At 37.6% G+C, this 21287-nt stretch overlaps 1 protein-coding gene across 3 annotated transcripts in view; it reads left to right on the top strand.

Annotated features, from left to right (window-relative positions):
• Window positions 1-870: 870 nt before the first annotated feature.
• The window catches only part of cunh14orf180 (chromosome unknown C14orf180 homolog), a 39303-nt gene continuing 18886 nt past the window's right edge, over window positions 871-21287 (top strand). The window contains exons 1-4 of one of the 3 annotated variants that reach the window (XM_077240152.1): window positions 871-903; window positions 5522-5783; window positions 10845-10875; window positions 16706-16792. In XM_077240152.1, the coding sequence (XP_077096267.1) occupies window positions 5631-5783; window positions 10845-10875; window positions 16706-16792 (271 nt within the window). In that variant the 5' untranslated portion in view covers window positions 871-903; window positions 5522-5630. Of the gene's footprint in view, window positions 904-5440; window positions 5784-10844; window positions 10876-16705; window positions 16793-21287 lie in introns of those variants that run through there. The other 2 variants (XR_013206721.1, XM_077240153.1) reach the window with 2 other exon arrangements.

The raw sequence follows: 21287 nt of genomic DNA, 5'->3' as shown, positions 1-21287 counted from the left end.
AGTAGATGCTTCCAAAGGTAGGGTACAACGGGGCTGAATATGTGACGGGGTAAAAGGTGCAGTGGCTTTATTCTCTTTTAAAACACTAGATGGCACCAACTAGCTCAGCGGATATTTTTTTTGTTCCTGAGACTTTCACAGAAGAAATATATATACAGTACATGTTTTAATATTTAGTCCACTTCTATTATTGATTGCTATCAGGATAAGCAGAGAGTTTCAACCAGTATAACGAAAAGTATTTATAAAACAAATTGCCTACTCTACCTTTATTTGTCATAGATCTAGAGGAGTGTTAATGCAGTGTTATTTTAGTATAATTGATATACCGTAGTTACTGTAATTTAGTTCCTTCTTTAACTTATTTATTTTAGCTAGATGCCGGGGCAACATTTCTCTATTTCTTTAGTTTAAGTTTTTATATATTTTATTTTATCATAACAATGTTTTTTTTTAATGGTTTAATTGTATTTTTTTCTTAACGACAGTAGCCTATCCCTGATTTGTTTAATTTTACTTTTCTGCTTTGCAGTATTGGGGAATAACCAGGGGCGTCGCTAGGCCCTTTTTAGGGGGGCTTCAGCCTAGCCCCCCTAAAAATGTGTGATTAATGTAGGCTACACAAATTCATGTTCGCTTCAGTCTTGTTATAATCAGATTCAGCGCGTTCTTCATCTTCAATCCGCAGCGGCGACCAGCAGAGAGCGTGTCAGAAACAGAGGACAGGGTGTGTGTGTGTGTGTGTGTGTGTGTTCATCTGAGCCTCATTGGTCTGTTACTGCTCGTCATTGTCAGAATATTTGAGATGACCAATCAAGTCAAAGTAGGCGGGCTTTATGTTCACAGACGCTGCTGAGCGCGATTTTTAACAGTGCGACTCGACGCGTACGGTCGAGATAAGATGTAAGTAGCTAAACTTAACATTTCATATTTGACATTTTTTTTAGGTCATAAACGTTAAACGAATAACAAAAAATAATCAGGAAAACTAATATAGTTTTGTCTAATTTCGCCATTTTGAACCAAAATAGGCCTACAACATGACTTATGTAATGTAATAATTAGTTTACTGTCATTGTGAGGGAACAAGAAACATTAACAGAGCCGTTTTCATCATGTTAGGCACAAGATTAATAATGAATGTGTACATATTGCGAATATAATACAAAAAAAGTAGCCTTTAGTAAATTAAAAAAGCTTTAGGAGAGGAAGAGAAAGGGATGAAGAGACTGAGAAAAAAAGAAAGAGTGATGGAGATGAGGAGAGAGCAGATATTGACAAATAATCTAACGTTACTGCCCATATGACATGGTTTTAAAGCTATTTCTTATCCTTTTCTTTTTTGGTCTGTCAAACATCTTGAAATGCAGATATCGGAGAAATAAAAAATTTGAACCTCCTACCAACCTCAAATTTAGGACCTCTTTGATAATAAAGCCCTGTCTACGGCCCTGTATTACGCATAAGATCAATAATGAATGTGTAGCCTACATATTGTGAATGCATTTAATAAACTTAATTACCTAGCTTTAGTAGCTTTCAGTAAATAAACGCATCTGAGAAAATGATTCATAGGCAAAATCAACCTATCAGTTGACCCTATGTTTACTTTCTTCACTGACAGACACAAATGAAAAGCCTATATCAGTCAAAGCTCAGCTTTAGGAGGGGAAGAGACAGGGCAAGAGAAAAACAAAGAGAAAAAGAGTGTGATGCTGTCTGATGAAGAGAGAAAAATAATCATCTGCCCACTGACATGGTTTTAAAGCTGTTATCCAATTTTTTGGGCCTTCAAAACATCTTAAAATATGTAGATCAGAGAAATCAAAATTTTCTCGGGGAAACCCAGAACCCCCTATCTGCCCTACCTCACATTCGGGACCACAGTGATTATAAAACCTGCCTTTGCATGGTGATGGACCTGGTTAATAGTGAGCATTAGATCCTAAACTAAAGTGTTGCCTTTTTTTATAATTAAAAAAAAAATCATACCCTCATTGGAGGTTTAGCCCCCCTAAAATGAAAATCTAGTAAACATACTATCCACGATAAGCATTATCATCTATAATATGTTAACTGTGTCCTTTCTGCTGGAGGACACCTGTAATAAATATGACAATTTATTGCAGTATATTTTGCATGGATGATAAGTAGTTAGTAGTTAATAATCATTTTAAATGGAAATACTTTTAGTTGAGATATTTATATTTAGGGTTGCAACAGATTATTCGCAGAAAAAAAAAGTAAATAAAAAAATTCCATTAGGTTCGAGTTAATTTAAGTGTGATTTTTAAACATGTCACCAGAGGCTGCCAGAGTGCAGGAAAACAGCGACCTTTATTTATTTTAGAATACAAAGCGAACTATAGAAACAAACCCTACCTTGATTAAAACCGTATTTGCTCTATGAAAGAATTAGACGAAAGATTGTAAGGCGCACTAGAAAATATGTATTGCGTATTTACAAACTACAGATTGAATTATTTACTTTAAAGTAATATTTTAAGAATATTATTTAAAAAAAAACAATTATTAGCAAATATTCAATACATACTAATTCTAAAACAGGCCACGTCACAATAAAAGACAAGTTCAACATAAGCATGATCAAATAGGTTTTAGTGATAAAAAAGAACAAAGGTTTATATATAGTGTGTGTAGTGAACAATAGCCTAGAGAAGTGTGTCAGGATCTCAGCTTGAGCAAGTTGTCACAATGTGGATCTATCAAGGGTGTACAATTTAGGAGGGATGTTAGGGACATATTTTGATTTTGATCAAACAATTAAAGTCATGAAATAAAAATGAACAGAATGATTTACCCATGCACATCATTTTTTTATTATATTTTTTATATCTTTAATCAAAATAACTTCCCCTTCCTCTTGCTGTGACATCTCTTCTGTTCTCTGATGACGTGTTTACTGGCATGAAGGCGGGACACCTGTCAATCACATGAGATCACACCATCCCACATATCTTCAAAATATATATATTTTTTGTGTGTTCAGCTGAAGAAAGAAATTCATGCAGGTTTGAAACAACTTGAGAATGAGAAATGATGACAGAATTTTCATTTTTGGGTGAACTGTCCCTTTAATTCCAGAATCATGGTCAAATACAGAGAGAAACGTAAATCAGAGATTGTTTTTTCTTTTTGTTAAATACCAGATGATCCATCAGGTAGTCGAGTTATCTGGGTGATGTCATATGGGCTTGTTTCTGTTAGATAGACAGCAATTATGGTTTATGGACACAACACTAATAATCTGCATTAGTTTTAGAGGACATAATGGCTGAAGCTCAACATTTATAACCCGACCGTGAGAGAAGAGTAAACATTTAAAGTCGCCTTGCCCTGCAAATAAATATTTGCTGTCCTTGTTTAGACAGTAAAAGACACCATCACACATGTAAGATACACATACACTGAGCACACTTTATGCCTTTAAATCATGCTAGATTTATTTTATGTTTCTCGGTTTTTCATTCTCAAACACTTTCTATAAAGACTGTATGTATAATGCATTATAAAGCGTCTTTATAAACCTTATAATTAGATGTATCCTGTCATAAACTATTTGAACCAAAGATATGATGTATTAAACTGTAATGCTATTCAAATATATTTATCAGCATGATATTCATGCTACCATCACTTGATGACCAATTTTTAAAAAAAATAATCTTCTTTTGTGTTTAACAGAAGAAAGAAACATATACAGGTTTGGAACAACATGATGACAACTTTTTTGGGTGAACTTTGTCCCTTTGATATTTTCCTTCTCTGCCAATGAAAATAGTCCAAACGAAGCCAAAGCATCATTAGCATGGTGTTATTTCAGTTAGGCTAATAGCGGGTATGATTAGCATTGAGATGATCTTATGGAAAGTTCCTCATGCCGATCTCTAGATATGGTGAAGGGAATGTGATGATGTGGGATATTTTAAATCCAAAGGCCAAGGGAACTTTATCAGGATGCATATTATCCCGGATCCATGAAATAACTGGCCTTTAAAAATAAAAATCTGCTGTCTCTATGGGAATTTAACATAGGGGTGTACTGACTTACGCACCCTGTATTTTAAGGAAGAACATTTATTTATTTACGATACATTATTCATTCACAAAGAAAATTGGTGTCCATAAAGGTTGGATTTTTCCTCATTTTTTTAATTAAGGCATTAAGATCAATTTCCAAAAGATGATTTTTTATTGCTCTTTTTAGTCAACTTTAGCATGTGTGTGTTCACTTATGCTATCCACTGTATGTCCCTTTGATATTTTCCTTCTCTGCCGATGAAAATAACACACAAACACAAACACAAGTCAGTGTGGAGCCACACGTGTGAGAGAAGTGTTATAATCACTCGACTTCAGCTCCACTACAGTCGTTTTCATTTGCTCAGTTGTGAGAGAAACCCATGGACGCAGAACTGTTGTATAAAATGCATTAAAACAAATGATCAACGCAAAAACTTCATGTGTTACAATACTTTTACTCGTATTTATATTTAAATGTAATATTAATACATGAAATTAATACTTTTATTCTGTAATGATGCATTTAATTGATCAAAAGTGACAGTAAAGACATATATAATGTCACAAAATATTTCTATAATAAATAAATCTCATTTGATGTTTTTATTCATCAAAGTCTTCTAATATTGCATCATGATTTCCACAAAAATGTTAAGTAGCACAAATGTTAATAAACTCTTAAACATTGATAATGATACGAAATGTTTCTTGAGCTCCAAATTAACATATTAGAAGATTTCTGATGGATCGTGTGACACTGAAGACTGGAGTAATGGCTATTATGGGAACAAATCACTGATCTATATGAATATCATTGAATATCAGTGAAGTAAATTCAAAATCAAAAGATAGTCAATTAGCGAACCGTTATTTTAAATTGTATGATTACAATTTAAAAATTTTACTGTATGATTAATCAAATAAACACAGGCTTCTCGTGTGTGTGTGTGTGTGTGTGTGTGTGTGTGTGTGTGTGTGTGTGTGTGTGTGTGTGTGTGTGTGTGTGTGTGTGTGTGTGTGTGTGTGTGTGTGTGTGTGCTACCCTGCTACTCTGATCTCTCATCAGTATCAGCACAGGCCTTTAAAGAGTCATATATCGCAGGTTCCATTGACAATGTTTTGTTAATAAACTCTGTCTAGAACCGTCATGATCCGTAGCAAGCTTAATTTTAAGGTTTTAATTTTGATGTATCCCATGAACCTACAATGCACCTCTCAGGATAACATCTGCAAAGATTCTTTAGAGTGTGAAGACTCAGACTCCATCATCATCGCTGCTGTCGCTGTACATGATTGGCCACGAGCAGCGTCACTCACGCGACAAACCCTCCAATCCTGACGCAGTGTAGGCGGTGCTCTCCTCTCCTCCCCCACAATCCCTCTCTTCCTCAAACACACACACACAGAGACACACACCTCCTGTCCTTGACTCTTACGGAAAGCAGACGAGTGATCTGTTCGTGTTTTGGGATTGCAGTGCCCGTCTGTGCTCGTGCTTCAGCTCAGATGGGACACGGAAGTGCAGCGGCTGTCTGGCACATGAACGCGCGCGGCTGGTCTCTCTGGCGGGACATCCCAGGCACGGGATGCTGAACGGGAGCCGTGAGGGTTTGTTTGAACTGGGCAGGCAGCTCCAGCAGGAAGGAGACTCTCAAGCTGCTCTGCACTGCTTTCTGAGCTGCCTGCTGGGACTCACACATGTGCAGAGCTTCCACTCGCTGCCCAACTGCCTGCATCAGGTGAGCCCTGCAGGATGGAGCTCTGTAATGATGCATTGTGGGATAGAACCCATTCAAATGGGATTTAAATGTAGGAGATGACAATTTACACGCAAAATTGTTGGTATAATAAAATAATGCACAGTCGATTGCACATCAAGCTGTAGTTGCATGCAAAAACATCTCACGTGCATGTAGTTTTTTAATGATTCGATGTCACACTACCTAAAACTAGCTTTCAGCCAATGCATATTTTAAACTGGCAAATGCATTCTGAAACATTAATGCTGTACACTGACAGCATGAGCCGGCACAGCAAAAACACTCTCTCATATGCAAAGATTGTGTGCTCACATTTGTTTGCTAGTGCACGCAGGAGACGTGCTTGACGCTAGCAAGGTTTGTTTATCATTGTGTTGCAAGCTACTGCAATAGCTATTCACTGTTCATCATGTGTTTACAACATGAAACATCAGGGCAATTTATCGAATAAATAAACGTCTGCAGATAGTATACATATTTATTTATGTGTTCACTTCCCTTCAGTAATCATGGAATCTGTTCATGACAGTCCTTCAGATAAAAACACTCTTCCCTGGTTTCTCACTCTGGGTTACTCTGTTAAACTCTCTCTCAAGGATCCCAAGCAATGTCCAGAATATAAACAGTGGCTCTTACACAAGAGGACTGGAATGTGTGCTATGGCATTGGCCAGACGGAGTCACTTCTGACCGTACAAAAAATACATATTTAGAATTTGCTAATATTTATCACTAACATTAACTATAATATTTCATCTGAGGTATTTTGACATGTTGAAAGTTATAATAACTAGAATGTTAAATTTTGAGTGAATCTGACAATCCATTGTGTAGGTCATAGTTTAGCCTAAATTCTAAAGGAAGAAAATTTTAATTTTATTGAAAAAATATATATTTTTTAAATTATTTTAATTTTAAGAACATTCATTATTTTTTTTGCATTGTGTCATCATTTTCATGACATTTAAGCATGTATTTAAGCACTTAATCCAGATTATGCCAACAAATGCTTTACTGTAATGTGAAATATATATATAAATATATATATATATATATAAGATACACAACATAGATCATGACAACTCTCAGAAAATAATTGAAAATAATTTTATTGTTAAGAATGGAATGTACATATCTGTCTTGACGGACTAGATTTGCTGCTGCTGGCATAAGTGAAGGCAACTTCCAAAAAATGCACATAAAGTGAATAGGATACAAGCTGCTGCAGGGAAAGCTGGAAGAACCGCTAACAGAATTAGGCAGGTGGAGCTGGGGAGGGTGTAGAATTAAGCAGGTGGAGCTGAGGAGGGTGTAGAATTAGGCAGGTGGAGCTGGGGAGGGTGTAGAATTAGGCAGGTGGAGCTGGGGAGGGTGTAGAATTAGGCAGGTGGAGCTGGGGAGGGTGTAGAATTAAGCAGTGGATCTGGGGAGGGTGTAGAATTAGGCAGGTGGAGCTGGGGAGGGTGTAGAATTAGGCAGGTGGTGCTGGGGAGGGTGTAGAATTAAGCAGTGGATCAGGGGAGGGTGTAGAATTAGGCAGGTGGAGCTGGGGAGGGTGTAGAATTAGGCAGGTGGTGCTGGGGAGGGTGTAGAATTAGGCAGGTGGAGCTGGGGAGAGTGTAGAATTAGGCAGGTGGTGCTGGGGAGGGTGTAGAATTAGGCAGGTGGTGCTGGGGAGGGTGTAGAATTAGGCAGGTGGAGCTGGGGAGGGTGTAGAATTAGGCAGGTGGAGCTGGGGAGGGTGTAGAATTAGGCAGGTGGTGCTGGGGAGGGTGTAGAATTAAGAAGGTGGAGCTGGGGAGGGTGTAGAATTAAGAAGGTGGAGCTGGGGAGGGTGTAGAATTAGGCAGGTGGTGCTGGGGAGGGTGTAGAATTAGGCAGGTGGAGCTGGGGAGAGTGTAGAATTAGGCAGGTGGTGCTGGGGAGGGTGTAGAATTAAGCAGGTGGAGCTGGGGAGGGTGATGAATTAGGCAGGTGGAGCTGGGGAGGGTGTAGAATTAGGCAGGTGGAGCTGGGGAGAGTGTAGAATTAGGCAGGTGGTGCTGGGGAGGGTGTAGAATTAGGCAGGTGGAGCTGGGGAGGAGGGCGTTCATTGCACACTGCAGCCAGTTCAGGACAGAACTAAATAGGTTATGTAGATAGAACAAAAGAATGATTGGTCCATGCAGCTGACTTTAAATAAGCTATGAGCTGCCCAAAAAAGTAATATATATATATTAGAGGTGGGCATAGATTAATTTTTTTAATCTAGATTAATCTCACTGTAATCTTGGAATTAATCTAGATTAATCTAGATTAAAATGGCTCATTTGAATTCTGCCGAAGGCATTCAGAATATGTGTGCTACCCAAATAATGACTAGTAAGTCTTTGAGAATAGTTCGCCTCACGTAGGGATGTGAATTTCTGCCAAAAATGCCATTCGACAATAGAGGAGCAAAAGTCGAATATCATTTGAAAAAAACACACACTCACAATGACAGAAAGGGAGGCCAATTTCATCTTTAGCGATTTGTCATCAAACAAACTGTTTATTAATTGAACAAGTAACATGTTTTCGTCGTTTTTTTTAACATAGTAGGCTAATTGGAAGAAGAAGAAAAACAATAAGCACGACGTAGCTACTGACCGTTTTTGCATCGCCAAACCAGATGCTCGTTAGATCAAAAAATAATGTCATATGTCATAATGATTTTATGTGAACCTGCCTTTACAGGCAATAGCCTCCTCCTTTTTAAACAAATTAGTTTTCAATCAATGTAAACTATTCGTGTGACTATGCCCCTGCGCAATACACACACATTACCGCGGGATGGCGGGTGTTCATTTCATAAACTGTACACAGTAGCTTATTTAACCTGTTAACCTTTGCCAGTGTGCCGACGCTCTGAAGCGGGTTTTTTTGTAGCCTATAAATTAATGTATATGTCCAAAAAACTGATAATGTCATACTTTTTAGTAGTGCTATCATGGCGTAATAATCTGTTTGGTTGTAAAATGTATTACCTGAATGAAATGAAATCGAATGTATCGTCCTGTGGAATCAGTCATTCACAGACAGCTTACCAAGATGTTCAACCAGTAAAGATCTTCATCACTGGCAAAAATATGATGCATTTGCAGATTTGCTTTCACTAAACTGTAGATCCACGGCCACTTCATCCAACGCTCTTGATGTTCTTAAATCTTCCTGTTACGACTTTGAGTCGAGTGTGATTGAGTGCTCTTCAGACGATTCAGTGCGTGCAGGAATTGAACAGATCATTCAGACTGATTCGCGAACCGATTAAGACAGATCTGCCAACTTGTTTGATGAAATCTTTGAACAGAATCGACTCAAAAGAGTGATACATTTGTAAATTGAGCATCGCTCATGCTCATACAAAGATACAGCGCGCTTGGAATAAACTCATTTAACAACATGTAATTGCATTAAAATAAAGTAACTAGAGGAACGTCGCCCAACGTAACATGTAAAAGTATACACCTTGTGTCCCTGACAGGAAAATGCCCTGCTGCGCGATCTGTGACAGTAGCTGCGGCGTCAGTTATGTCAAATATACTAGGCTACACATGGAATTGCGCGAAAATATAACGATATTCGAAAAAGCTATTTTATGATCCCAACCCAACTTTGAGAATAGATTAACGGCGATATTTTCTTTATCGCCCGATAAGAGTCAGGCGTTAACGCAGCACGTTAAAGTAACACCAGGTAACGTTTGCTCTCAGGGTCCCCCTACAGTTGGGAAACAGTATTGTCCTCTACTACTGTCGTAAACTCTGTCATCCTGCATTTGTTGACAACCATGATAGCCCTGAACACTGTAGGAGGCGGTCACATGCAGGTGTTCTGCTTGCGTCGCGTGTGAAATGTCTTCATCCCAGGTACAGTGGCATATATTTCAGCATGTCATATGAATATAATTTCATGGGTTTTATTTTTTTTCTAACGACAAATGATCGCGATGATCACGTTTACCAGCCAGCGTCATTATAGTAGCCTAGTCTATTGGTTACCGTTTTACTGAATCTGTCAAAAACTAGAATATCGTTTACTAGCAACCAGATTGATAATTCGCTACTCTACTATCATTACTTGATTCATGAAGATAAACTGAGGATAAGATAGCTTCCGTAACATAGTCAGGCAGACAAAAAAAAACAAAGAGATAGTATGCAAGCAATATACTTACTAGTCCGAAAGCATGACAGCCAAGACCGCATCGGTCGGGCAACCCGCCTCCTCCGTCAGCTCACGCCAGCGAGAACACGCTGGCCCAATGTTGATCCTCGTTCTGCCTTTAACGCGATCACTTTCTCCTTTTCTCTTTTTGCTTTGCTCCGATAAAACCTTTGCTTTCTTGTTTTTCTGTGCGGCTTCAGCCATGACTATAACATTTGGCTCGCACGTCCGATTTTAAGGAAGTGGGGGTGGCGGTGGAAGTGACGTATATGCCGTAAAGCAGTCCAATTTTGTAGTTCTCTTTGTTTGCCGGTTACTACCCGAAACCCGAAGTTTAAAAGTACGATTAAAAACGCTACAGACCCCGTCAGGCTATGGCAGACGTGTCATTCAACCTATTGTAAGTCGATGTACCATCACAAGAGAATTGGAAATATATTATGAAGGTTGAAAAGTTACCTAGTGTTACTTTAACGCCGATAACGGCCCCTCACTAATATATATATTTGTTATTATTATTATTATTATTGCTTCTCCTAAAGCCAGCTGCATAGCCAATCAATCTTTATATACTGTATATTTATTACTGTTTTATGTATGTATTTATTTTTATATATTTATGTTCATGATTCATTATGGTAATAAGGGATAGAGGGAATATGCTTAATTCTCATAGAAAAAAAAGTCAAAATATGAAAAATTGCCTTAATTCTAAAGTGTATTTATTTATTTGTTTGCAGGGTTGAATGTTACCGTTCCTGCTTTCTCTCTAGACATGCTTTCTCTCTTTTATTCTGTGAAGCACTAGAAGTTTTGAATTTTTCAGCATATATTCTCTCTTAATTCCTTCATACAGATTGCTGAACTCTACATTGATGAGAAGAATTGTATCCTTTTTGATAAAGTAATAACACCCGCTCCACATTGTGTACTGAACATAAAGTAATAAATCCTTTTTATCTGCACAATGAAACACTATGTTTTATGCTGTATGTACGAAGCAGTTGTGCAGTTTGTTAATGCTGGGCCTTCACAACTGTATCTTCTTCAGTGTGGTCTTTTCTCTAAGAGGATTTGTGGACACTTATCGAATCTCAGCTAGTTAACCTGCTCAGACCCAGCATGAGCTCTCCTGTCATTATTCATCCACGGACTGCCTTTACCAGCAAGGCTAGTGTTACGTGACGTACATTCCCTCTTAAACCCCTGGCCTCTCAATTACTAAAGCATGGAGTTTAAACGGGTTCAAGACTGGTAGTTTCAGCTCAAACGGGTCTTTTACAAGTCATTAACCAAGATCATTAATAACCTCTTTTCCAATTAAAATCCAATTACATGTGAAAATATTTTCTATGATCTTAAGCAGTAAATAGTGGTGGGACTTGGTGAAAAATGTGATCTCTGTGTAATTACATAAAAGAGAAATAATTGATGTAGATTTTATCATTTAATTGAATAAGCTATTTAATTACATGCAAAACATTAGTCTGTTCAATCAATGCACAACAAGGGAGTTTGGGATGAATGTGGTTACACAGAGATGTTCTGCCAATCCATTATCCTCATATGGACTAGAGCTCATGCAAAGCCTATATATCAGTAAAAGGCAGAATGGTGAATTAGGTTGTAAAACACATATACTTTCTTGCAATGGCAATTGTTTTTACAAACAGTATTAAAGGACAATTGATGAACCTAGGGGTAAATAACACATGGGTGCCGAGTCGACCGTTCTCTGGGATGCGTTTTCATGATAATCGAATGTACCCAGTTTTAACATTAGTTGTAGTTTAACCACAGATTAGCTTTTAACGCTAGTATATAGGGCATCGAATATGTAAAAATAAAAATCGCAAGTTAATACCAATAACAAGGCTCAAAATAGCCCCACACTAACACGCTAGCATAATGAGGGTCTCTACCTGCAAACCGCAGCATTGAGAACATGGTAAGTGTACAGACAGTTTAATAAGAAGATACTTTATGAAGACAGTACACTTCAGTATACGAGCAGGAGCCACCTTTGGAAAACAGTCTCGACCAGTAGAACGCCGTGCTACGTGCTATTTTATTATGTGCTACGTTATTTTTATTTTTACTTATTCAATGCCCCATACACTAGCGTTATAAGCTAATCTGTGGTTAAACTAAAACTAAAGATAAAACTGGGTACATTCGATTATCATGAAAACACATCCCAGAGAACGGTCGATGGTACCCATGTGTTGTTTACCCCTAGGTTCATTTTGGGCCAGAATTGTCCTTTAAGTCTGGTCCACATTATTTTGACACAACTGCCCACATACATACACTGGACCCGAGCGTTTGATTGACACGTGAAGCGACCAAACACAGTCCAGCACAGAAAACTGCAAATGTTTGGTATTAGTAAGATTTGTTTTTAAAAGAATAAGGATATTAAGTGACTGTGACAGTGTAGACATGTATAATCTGACAAATTATTATACATTCTGATTTTTTCTTTCTTTTTTTTTACTTTACTTTTACTTTTCAAAAATGGTTCACGGTTGTAATGGAGTAATGGCAGCTGAAAATTCAGGAATAAATTACATTTTAAAATATATTCAAATAGAAAAGAAAGGTAAAAGGAAAGATTTTATGCCACAAACATTGCAAACATAAATAAATATAGTAAATGTTCTTCTTTCGAAACACTCATTGTAGCGAACAGTAAATTTAGTTTTTCAGACCTCAAACCCTCAAAATCTCTTTAATTACATGTATGACATCAGAGGGCTTGCAGGGCATAACTTTCATGTACTCATTTTCTGACCAGGAGATACGATGGGTGAGATTGACAGTCACGTGATCAACAAGAAAAGGCAATGTAGAAATTGCTTCCAGTCATGCTGAGATTGTGGGAAATACACATGCCAAGCAGAAGCAGAAAGCTAGTATATTTATGTATTGATAAAGTGCTGCGTATTTCCTCTAAAGCACCAGAGCTGGTATAGTAATAAGTATATTGCACATATCTGCCTTGCCAATGCATCACTTTGCAGTCTTTATTTCTAAAGCTAGCATACACAACTTATTTTTAGATGTGTCATTTTTAGCGTCCGAGCACATCGTATCATGTGAGGACTATATTAGAATTGCTCTGTTTAATAAGATATATAACCAGTTTAGATGGGAAAGGATCTCAAGCTGACTAGCTGAAGACATTACTCTAGCTATATCCGCTAATACACACAGTATTTCCTTGAAAATAAATCCCAGCACAGCGCTACAACAACGATAATGAAACGCCCCTTCACAATAGATAATGCGTTATAATGAACTCTGTTAGAAAACTACACATGTCAATTTATCTGTTCAATAAAATACTTCACTCACCTGTTGAGTAATAAAAACTCCTTCTACCTGTTGCTTTTACAACATTTCTAATCCCTCATTCATCGACATCTCCGAAAATCCAAGCTAATGTTGATTCTTGTTTTATTACAAACTCTGTCGCTTTCTCTTTTCCTCAGCAACTCTCCTCTGTTCTTATTCCCGGAGATTGGAGATTCAGCTTCTCCATGTCAACCTTTCTCTCTCGTGACGACTAACCTCTGCCACTCCCACACTGGACACACGACACAGTACCCGAGGCAACTTTTCTCTATTTATGGATGTGATGAGACTCGTATGTACGCAATTGACCGTTTGCAAAGACCCGCCCCCTTTAGTTACTGTTGCTATGTCCGACAAGCCACGCCTCTCTCACGCCACATGTTCTCACACAGTGAAAAATAGGGACTTTGAGCAACAGCCTCTGGTGGAACGGCATTCTGGCGTACTGTTGCGCATGCGCGACTTTAACTGCTACGTCACGACGTTCTACTGTAACCGTCTACTTACGGGAGGACAGCTGATTTGCCGTTGTTGCTACTACGTGAAAGATTAAGAAAGTTAATGTTATGTTTTATGGTATGCAATTGTTTATGTATATCATTAAATGCCCAAAGCAACCCTCTCCTGCTTTTTAAAATCACTTTCTTTATTTGTATTTTGTCAAATTATTAAGTTATCCCCAACGCCGTACTCTTCACTGTTGCTTAGTGATTTTTGCGTTCTTTAACTACGGCAGTTAACCGTTTCCGTTCCATCAGCAGCTGTTGCTTAAAGTCCCTAATACATACTGACAACGCGCTGACAGACCAGGTTACTTTTGATATGAAACAAAGTCTCACCTTTTAAATTTGGTCATTTAAAAAAAAAAATGTAAACAATAAATACCGTTTTGTGTCTCTTTAATGTGTCGTGACAGATCGCTGTAGAGCCTCTTAAAGGGATAGTTCACCCAAAAATGTAAACTCTGTCAGTAATTACTCTCCCTCATGTTGTTCAACCCCGTAAGACCTTCGTTCATCATCGGAACACAAATTAAGATATTTTTGATGAAATCTGAGAGCTGGATCACTCCTCCATAGGCTTCTAAGGGATTGAAACTTGTTCCCCGAAAATGTATTAAAGACATTGTTAAAATAGTGCAAGTGACTACAGTGGCTCAATCTTAAGTTTATCAAGCGACGAGAATACTTTTTGTGCGCAAAAACAAACAAAAATAACGACTTTATTTCAACTATTCATTTCCTTCTCTGTGGGCGTCGAGTCAGTTAGCGTAGTGTGATAGCGTAGTGCTACGTCACACGTAGGCTCACTATTGGCCGACGCTGGTCATGTGATGCGTGTGACGTACAACACAGAAGCGCTGCGCTGTTACACTAGTGAAGAACGCAAGAAAAAGTGAGGGTACCAGCCCACTTCATGCACTACTTATAAAAGGCTTATCATAGTGAGTCAGGGTAAGACAGAAACACGTTTTGGAAGAACGATTGATGATGTATTGACGAATTATTTACATTTTTGTTCCTTTTGAACAAAATAAATGTTATATAGTGTACCTTTACCTAAAACTAAAACCATAAAAAACATTTTTGTATAGTATTATCTCAATGATACTAAATTAACACTGACTGACTATATTTTGTATATATATCTAAGCAATATTTCTAAATAAATGAAGCATAAGATGACACAGGCCTTTAATCAAATGGAGAGGAAGGCAATGCTAAATAAACGACAAAAACACATTGTTCCTGGTCTCACCTCCACAGATATTTCAGCGGTTAGCATCACATTCACCACAGATAGATTTATCACTTTCAGACTGATCCCCATGTGGTTAGTCAGCAAATTCAGATGTTCCTCGGCCAGCTGGGATCTAAAAATATATCCGGGACACCTGGGAATATGCTGGCCATTCTTGGAAAAGATCATTTTCAGAGGGACAACATAACTTAGCTCTGCTTATAATGAGACACACACATTGTCATCAGTAAATGGAAAAAAAACGTCAAATTTTTAAAAGTTTATTGCTAGACCATGTAAGCAAATGTTTAAGAGTTTGGGGTTGGTAAAATGTTTCAATGTTTTTGAAAGAAGTCTCTTATGCTCACAAATCTAGTAAAACAGTAATATTGTGACATATTATTGCAATTTAAAATGAACTGTTCTATTTGAATATATTTTAACATTACATTTATTTATGTGATGGCAAATCTGAATTTTCAGCATCATTACTCCTGTGATCCTTTAGAAATCGTTCTAACATGCAGATTTGGTGCTAAGAAAACATTTTTTTTTTTATCAAGTCAAGCACTTTATAAAATACAGATGTTTCAAAGCATCTTTACAATGGAAATATTTCAATGATTTAAACAGAGTTCGTTTCGGCTTTACAGCAGCTCTAAATGAAAATAGTGTCATTGTTCATCAATTGCTACATTCATTCGTTTAATCTATAAAGCAGTTCTGCAGAAAAACAGTGATGTCATCATCAAGCCCAGTTCAGTTCTCATCCAATAGAGTAAGTGCAGTCAAATCAATAATATTGTTGAATATTAAACGAAGTAATATTAATATTTTTATTATCAAAGAAAACATTTGAGCTACTTAATATATTTGTGGAAACTGATATACATGTATATATATATATACTGTGTGTGTGTGTATGTATAAATATATATATATATATATATATATATCCTTGCTGAAAAATATACATTTCTTTAAAAAAATCTTACAAACTTTTTGAATGAGAGTGTATATACAGTACTTGTTTGACTTTTTTAGTTTGTTTAATATAATTATTACTGTAGCTAAAGCAAACTTTAAAAATTCTAACAAGAGTTTTGCTGTACTTTATGATATCAAATAGAAACATCAGCAAGTCACTGCACATACAAATAAGAAATACTGCCAATATCTAGGTCATTCACGGCTATTTTAAGAACATTTTCCTTTCTGGCTGTATTTCTGTAATGACACTTAAGGGCAGATATGATCTTCTTATAAAGAGATAGTAATGGCATGCCTTTGAAAACATTGAACAAACTTTTTAGTGACTATTTATAGAACCGCTGCAAGTCTTTCTATAGAGCTAAACTGAGAAGGTGACACAAACACTAACCAAACAAAATATCAAACATGCCTTCAGCTAGAATAGGTATTGCATCTTTGATTGTTTTTATGTTTAGGCAATACACACAATTTTCAGTGAACGGTGTTCTTGATTGCCTTTGGTGATGCTAGCAGCCGAACGAATCAGGATTTCACTGCGCTGGAGAAATAGTGCGGGTGTGTGTGATCATAACAAAAGTCTATTTCATGGTGACAAGCATGTCTAATCCTTGACCCGGATAAAACCAGATGGGAAAGCTCTGCAGTTCATTCAGGCGGAGAAGATGTTTTACGAAGTGGCATTGATCGAGCTCACCTCGCTGCAGGCCGGCACAGGCAGGTCCACTTTTTATGGCTTTACTTACATATATTTTTAGGATGCTGTTGAGTGGACATGTGTCTCCTTGGTCAGTATATTCACAATAGACATTATCATCATAGCTGTGTACCGTAATATATTTAAGCAATATTTCACAAGCAAGATATTCAGGTCAGCAGCCATGATTGTGAGAGTGTGCACTACTTTTTTACAACTGTTCAACAAACAAACTTTGTGTATTTTTGCTCCATCAGCAAAAATAGTTCCAAACAAAGTCAAAGCTTTCCTTCCAGAATGAATCTGTTTATGAACTAATTGGTTCAGTGAATTATTCAATAGCTTACTTACAAAGATATTAGGTGCATTCTGATCGACCGCAAGTGCCAAGTTGAAAGTAAGTGAAAGTGAAATTCCAATTCAAAGGGAACATACACTCTTAAAGGCACACTATGCAGGAATTCAGTTTTTGTCAAACAGCGCCCCCTAGAGTCGCTGTAGAGTACTTGTGTTTAACGTTACTGTCGTAAATACCACTCACGCAGAGCGTCTCTGCACTAACGGCCTCTGCACTGTATAATAATAAAGTATCCTACCGCGTTTGATGGCTTATAACGTTTTTACACGATTGCAGCTAAATTACAAGTAAATAGCCTATAGGCCTACTGTATAATTTAATTTGTGTTTTTTGATTGTAATGTAACCATTACAAAATGCCAGATGACATCAATAAAGTTACATGTACGTCGCATTATTTCGAAACAATGCCCGTTATTATGATGTCGTTAGACATGATTATTGCAATTTATCATAATAGTTTGCAAATTCCGCTCATTTACACTATTTCCAACGTGTAGGCTTATTTATGTCCTGATAATTATGTGAGATATTGACAACTGTTCTCATGATAATCGCAGGAATCAACTTTAACAGTGAAAGCTTGAGCGAGTGGGACTCTTGTCCGGTTCGTCACGCGAGTCAGATTCTCGTTACCTTTTTCTAGACTCTTCCGACCGCGCTTTCTTCTTTTTTTTTGCCATTTTGGAAACGCAGGTCCGATATTTACACGTGTCTGACTCCTCGCTCGGTCAGTCTGCCGTTTCCTCTTTCTCTGTTCCTCCGACAATGCTTTCCTAGCTTTCTTCTTCTTATATGCTGGCTTAGCCATGACGATAGTTGTTCTTATAGCTAGCCGGATCTGGATTGGGGCGGCCACCATTCAACCCGAAAAAAGTCATATAACCATTCCAATAACTCCGAAGCTGTTCAGTTAAGCTAAAAAAACTGCATAGTTCCCCTTTAAAATGAAAGTCCCTAACGGGAATTTTCACACAGAATGCTGTAGAAGAACCATTTCTTGGTTAATTTTCTGAAACTTTTTCCACTGCAAAGAACCTTGTGGGAAATGCACGAATGGATGTTAAAGATTCTTCATGGAACCATCAATGGCAATCAATAACCTTTATTTTTAAGAGTTATGATCATTTCAAAGGGCACTGCAAACGGCATAAAATGGCTATGGCGTTATTATTGAGTTTCATTTGTCAGGTTTGGTTTTTACACATTTGTTCACCGGTAAAAAGTGCACAAGATGTGACGGTTACAATACAGTGATCATTATTAAGGGTTATATAAGATAAGAAGATACATCTTATATAACCAAATAATATTTTTCATATTTTGCTTGTTTCATTCCTGAATGAATCAATATTTTGACTAAATGATTCATTAGCCATACATTTACATACACCTAAATAGGATTGATGGCTCAAGCGGACTGAAAAGCCTTCATTTTGCACCTCAATCGATTCAATTGAGCTTGATTATATTTTGTTCGTAATAGCCTACATGTAATGCACATGTAAGTGAATATGTGAATCTTAGTGCAACGTTTAGGGTTGTTATAAACTGAATCTGGAGTCGGACTGGGTTCATTTGTTTTGGCGAAAACTAGTCTATGCAAACATACCTATGTACTTTCAATAAATATCAGAAAATAATCATCTCTGTCCTTTTCAAATCTTCTTCTGGGAAACATTGCCATAAATTTGCCACAGATTAATGACAATTAATGACAGTCTGTTTCCACAAAGCACTGAAAATTGACCCAACAACCAAACCTGTCCCCAAGGTCCTGTCAGAGAGCAGTAATATATTTAAAGGACAAGTTCGGTATTTTACACTTAAAGCCCTGTTTTAACATCGTTTCTGATGAAATAGAACGGTTAAGATTGAAATTTGGAAAAATGCTGCTGTCCCGAGAATTTTCGTTTTTTGTGTTAGCAAAATGCTAGATTCCTTCCAACAGGTTTTATCGTAGTTTTTGTCCAACTCCATTGACTTAAGTCAGGTCAAAAACTACGATGAAACCTAAAATTCTCGGGACAGCAGCATTTGTCCAAATTTCAATCTCAACCGTTCTATTTCATCAGAAACGATCTTAAAACAGGGCTTTAAGTGTAAAATACCGAACTTGTCCTGAGGGGTTCATCTTTATGTGCCGTGAGATGAACCAGTATTTATGGATGAAGGAGACGCATTGATCTCCTCCATGGTGGACGTGTGCCTTTCCTCTGCTGAGACAGCATAGAGTACAGGAGCTAGAGAGATTTATGACCACGCTATACATTACCTCATTAAAGAGCTGTTGAGTACCATAGAGACACGGCCTGAGTCAGCACTTCTGGCCTTACTCGGTTCCCATCATGCAGTCTGGATAGACCAAAAGATTGTGTGTATAGCGATATTGTGTCTGCAACATTTAATAGGTGTATTGATCCAGTAAAATTAGATTTGAATACAGAAGTGCATTTCTTAGAGGCTGTTCACACTGTCCACTGCGGTGTTTTTTCATTGTTTTATATGTAAACATGTGCTAGATAGATGTGTTTGACCGTTGCGCTCGCATCTCATGCCTTTTGCAGCGTCTTAGACATGAAGCCCAAAGGATACTTCATTTTTTTATGCGTACACTAGGCCAGTGGTTCCCAACCTTTTTTGCCTGAGAACCCCTTTTTCCCGAGATAATATTCACATAAAAATATTATCATGTCAATATAATGTGAAGGGGATAATATCCCCTTCACATTTAATGATATTGTAGCTCTTGTAAGCCTCTAGCAAGGATGACAAAATGTTTTGTTTTTAAACAAACAGTATGTTTATTACTATAACCAGATATGTTTATGCACAAATAGTAGCATATAATATTGAAATTTTGAAAATACTATAACAAAAACATCACTAGGCCATTTATAATTTAAAAACGTAAGCCTAGGAGTAGCCTATTAATTGGCCCTATTTGAAATGCAATAACAAAAATAATAGTCACACTGGTGTGTAGGGAAAAAATATTAATATAGGCTATTACAAAATGACTGGTTTCTGGGAACTCGTTGAAAACCCTTTTTTTGGTCAGCCAGGGGATCGTGAATAAAATGAGCTAATGTAATATGATCGTTTGGCGCTCTAGCGATTAATAAACATGCGTTTATTAACAGAATAATGCGTCTTGCGGAAGAACATTGTAGCTGGAGCTACTTCTCTGTTTATCTCTATGACGAGTCACTGGGTTACACCGCAGCGGTGCGACCCGAACCAGTGTAAAATAGGCAAAATAGGACGTGACCCCCCAGAGAGCTCGCTGAGGCCCCCTTGTGGGCCGAGATCCCTGCTGGGAACGGATGCACTAGGACAGGGCTATTCAATTAATTTGGAATTGGGGCCAGTTCATGAAACTAACGCAAAATAAGGGGCCGTAATTTTTATTTATTTGTATTGGTACATTCGTGCCGCGAGATGTTTAAAAAGTGGTGAGGACAATATCGACCTTAGCAAAAAAAATTCCCACCCGCAAATTACGCCTAAAGGGCCGGTACAAAATCCCTCTGCGGCCGGACCCGGCAATTGAATAGCCCGGCACTAGGGTATCCGTACTCCATGGATTTCACTTAAGTCTAAAGCGCAACTTGTGCGAGTAATGCGACGTACTTCTGATATTTACGCTATGCCATGACGAACTACTGTACTTCCAACGTCACAAGTTGCGTAAGTTGCGCTTTAGGCGCAAGTAGACTGCGTATGGCCGGAAGCCAGAATTTTACTTTGTAACGTGTTAAATATTAATATTTTTCTTACACCAACGTATCGCTTCGCTTCGAAAGGCCTTTATTAACCCCCCGGAGCAGTGTGGATCACTTTTATGATGGATTGATCCACTTTTATGGTCTTCAAAACAGAAACAACCATTCAGTGCCATAAAGCTTGGAAGAGCCAGGACCTTTTTTTTAATATAACTCCAATTGTATTCGACTGAAAGAAGAGTGTGATATTCACCTAGGATGGCTTCAGGGTGAGTAAATCATGGGCTAATTTTCATTTTTGGGTTTACTATCCCTTTAAACACTCAGCTTGAGATTTGAATCCGTGGTTATCCCGCACAAAATAGGGGTTTTAAAGACACTCTGTTGTTGTTTCTTATTGATTTACATACTTGTGCCTTCAAACTGTTGTGTG

The sequence above is a fragment of the Siphateles boraxobius genome, unplaced genomic scaffold (genome assembly GCF_051911475.1).
Source record: "Siphateles boraxobius isolate OS27281-9 unplaced genomic scaffold, OSU_SipBor_1 22, whole genome shotgun sequence".
NCBI classification, from domain to species: domain Eukaryota; kingdom Metazoa; phylum Chordata; class Actinopteri; order Cypriniformes; family Leuciscidae; genus Siphateles; species Siphateles boraxobius.
The sequence above is the reverse complement of the archived record's forward strand: the minus strand, read 5'-3'. Positions and strand labels throughout refer to the sequence as shown.